The sequence below is a fragment of the Parasteatoda tepidariorum genome, chromosome 7 (genome assembly GCF_982258835.1).
Source record: "Parasteatoda tepidariorum strain Cologne lab strain chromosome 7, Ptep-v5.0, whole genome shotgun sequence".
NCBI lineage: Eukaryota > Metazoa > Arthropoda > Arachnida > Araneae > Theridiidae > Parasteatoda > Parasteatoda tepidariorum.
Genome location: NC_141761.1, coordinates 13,572,514 through 13,575,890, shown reverse-complemented (window position 1 = coordinate 13,575,890; position 3,377 = coordinate 13,572,514). Strand labels below are relative to the sequence as shown.

The 3,377-nt window shown below is 32.1% G+C and overlaps 1 protein-coding gene across 1 annotated transcript; it reads right to left on the bottom strand.

The window, feature by feature from the left end:
* Window positions 1–1,184: 1,184 nt before the first annotated feature.
* On the bottom strand, window positions 1,185–2,477 carry LOC147806862 (uncharacterized). Its single transcript, XM_087168648.1, has one exon. It carries the CDS (start codon window positions 2,469–2,471, stop codon window positions 1,803–1,805), a length of 669 nt encoding a protein of 222 aa, XP_087024774.1. The 5' UTR covers window positions 2,472–2,477; the 3' UTR covers window positions 1,185–1,802.
* Between the last annotated feature and the right edge of the window lie 900 nt (window positions 2,478–3,377).

Below are 3,377 nucleotides of genomic sequence, written 5' to 3'. Positions count from 1 at the left end.
GTGACGCTAAAAAGAATGGCGATGCAATAAACACATACGTAGAATGATCTTAAAATAAATAAGCAAAGTAAATGAAAAAAAAACATTACTGAGAATTGATAAATTTTTTTGTGTTGTTTCACTCACAAACAACATTATTTAGCATTTTAATTTCTTTGTGCGTACCACCTATGGTCAAATAATTTTCTTTTGCTTTATATACCAAGTTTAATACAATACTAGGGGGCGAAATTTGAAAGGAAATATTTAGTGTAATTAATACGGTGCAACGGTTGAAATTTTAGTGATGATAAAAATGCGAAATATTTATAACATAGAGCTGCCTAATAAGGTACACAATCTGGAAGCCTATCAACAATTTTGATTCGATTATCTGCTGATGTAATGTCCATCAACTTAATTTATCATCAAACCCTAGTATTTCAAAGAGAAACGAGTGGAAAGAAGTACGACTTTGTACTTTTACCTCTGGCAATTGAATTCCTTTAATACTGAAGAATAAGGTGCCTGCTTGCAAATTACATCGTTGGGAGCTGAAAAAAAGAATTTTTTCGCTCTCTTTTGTAAGAGAAGTTGTCTTAGTTCAATAATTGAGTGTTCTTCTTATAGTCACTCTTTGATTAAATTGTTCCATCGGAATCCTTCAAAAAATATCGCCTTTTTTTTCCTTCCCGATATCGTCTGTTAAAATAAGTGTCTGATAATGAAGATAATTCTCGTCTGCTTTTAAAGTTTACTATGCGAACGCGCATAGTTTGTATCATTCATTCATTCAGTTAAGTGGATGATGTATGTAGCACCTGTATTAAATTAACATTCACAGAGATATCAAGTTGCCAGTCTAAATTCCAATTTAAAGTCAAATATTTATGTAATTGTAATTATGTAACTGGCTTGCTGATGTTATAAAATAGTCATAGAACAGGGTTTCTTGCTAAGATGCGAAGTTGGAAAAGAATTTTTTTTCTTCTAAAAACAAATGTCGTAGTTTTACTTTCAGAAATTTAGAGAAAATAAGTAAATCTATGATTAATTTTCAATCTCAATAGCAGATTAAATCTTAAAAAACTTAAATTGAAACTGTAGAAAATTGTTTCGAACATCTAGATTAAAAATTAAGCGGAAAATGAATTTTAAAAATGAGTTGATTATTCTGTTCATTAAATGGAAAATGATGTTCTCTTCGTTTTGCTTTACATTATTTGTTTTATGATCAATTAAAAAATACGGCATATAAATATTTTAATTGCTTGTTTCTGAACTATAATTAACGCAAAATAAAAAAAAATAAGCAAGTTAAACTTATGCTGCTAATAAGGGTTAAATGAATACTTAGATGTAATTTAGTACCTAAATAAGTCAACTTTGTAAATTTAGTATTAAAATGATTCATTTTTAAAATTCTTTTAATCAGTTCTTCTTCATAGCAATATAGTTCGTCTCATTTGAATGCAGAACAATTTTGCAATTCTTATTGATTGCAATCATGATTTGCGATAAATTTGTACTGCTATTTCAATATTGCAGTAACATATTAAGACAAATTTTAGGAAAATATTAAAATTTTGGTCGAGTTTAATTTTTATGTTTTGCGACCAATCCTATTACAATATTAGTACTTTTCAGTATTCCTATCTTTATAAGATTTTACTGATAAACGATATAAATTTTATCGGTTTCTTTTTTATAATAAAAAAATTTCAAGCTTATTCATAGAATAAAATTTTCTTAATGCAGCAATAAATCTTTCCTTTTATGATTTTTTTTTAATGTAACGAAAACGGTGGCGTTTACTATTATTTTCAGTATCTTCCACCCGAGTCATTACTTATTAGAACCTGTGTCTCAGGTATGCTGTTTGGAGGACTTGTTGGCGTGGTGCTGGTTTGATTACTTGCTGGTGTCGCCGCGTTACTGTCCTGATTTCCAGCAGCGTCAGAATTAGGTAGTTCTGAAAACTCAGCAATATTGGCCAAAGGTTGAGCGACGTCATCATCCTCGTTGTTACCACCCGATTCACCTGACTCTACATCTACATCTTTTACGATGATCTTTTGGGGAATGTCTGTAAAGTGGGCTTCTGAACAGAAAACTTTTATAATGCACAGAACTGCCCCAATACCCAGAAGAATGAGACCGACTGACTGCGCTGTGGGTACCATGGCACCGACCCCAACGAAGATGAGCACCAGACCGGTGATGAGGAAGAGAGTACCCATGTAGATCAGGAACTTCCGCCTCTGTCTGTCCAAGTCAGTGTCGTATCTCCTGCGGCGGCGAAACGCCCTGACACCTGCATAGTGGCTGCCTGTAGTGCTGATGCTAGGTCCACCCCGTTTCGTGAAGCTTCTGTTACGACCATTTATCGATGAGGTGCTCGAATGGTGACTCTGAGGTAAGTTGAAGCGGCCGAAAGTCTTGCTTTTTTTGCGACCTCGCCTCACGGCGACTGCAGGCATCCCAGAAATCATGTTTTAAGATCTGGAAAGACAAGAAAAAGCAGTTTTAACAAATGTTGAGTAAATAACTAGTATTGTTAAAACACGAACTAGAACTGGTTAGAACACAACTTTTTTTAAAAAAAAAAACTGCCAATACTAACGTTAAGAAATTTAACAACTTTTAATTATTTTAAACATAACAGTGTTAACAAAAAGAACATCATACCAAGGAACAAAACAGAAAAAACATCAGTGGCGTAACTAGATCAATGGTTATCGCATTTTAATTTATTGTCGTTTTCAAATAAATGATCTAGTTCATCGCTTTTTAATTTATCCTCGTTTTCAAAATAAATGATCTTATAGTTCATCGCTTTTTAACCAGTATTAGTTTCTATAAATATTCGTGATTTTTACGATTATTGTTTCACATCTGCATTCTCAATTGAGTACAAGTACATTGCACTGTAAAAAATTTCGGATCAAATTGCGGTAAAATGTATCAGCACTTTGGATGCATCAAACGTAAAATTAATTTCTTCGGTAAAATATTTTACCGTAAGTCTTAAAATATTTATTCAATTAGATCGATTCAGTGATTTTATGGTATTTATTACTATTTTTTGTTCCGATCTATCTACAGATAAAAATCCACAGATTTTTTGTTCCGATGTATGTCCCGGTAAAAAAGGATTTTCTGGTAAAAAGTACCGGCATCCTGAGTGCTGGTACTATTTATCGTAATTTGATCCGGAGCATGTTACGGAACAAAAAAATCTGATATACATTAAATTTTACAGTAATAATTACCGTAAAATCACTGAATCTCTCTAATTAAATAAATATTACTTTAAAAACTACGACAATATATTTTAAGGTAAAAATGGATTTTACAGATGATGCACCCTAAGTACCGTTACTTTATAGCGTAATTTG

What these genes read in the sequence shown, in the direction of transcription:
- LOC147806862 (XM_087168648.1), bottom strand. Translation starts at nt 2,471, where the DNA reads ATGATTTCTGGGATGCCTGCAGTCGCCGTGAGGCGAGGTCGCAAAAAA.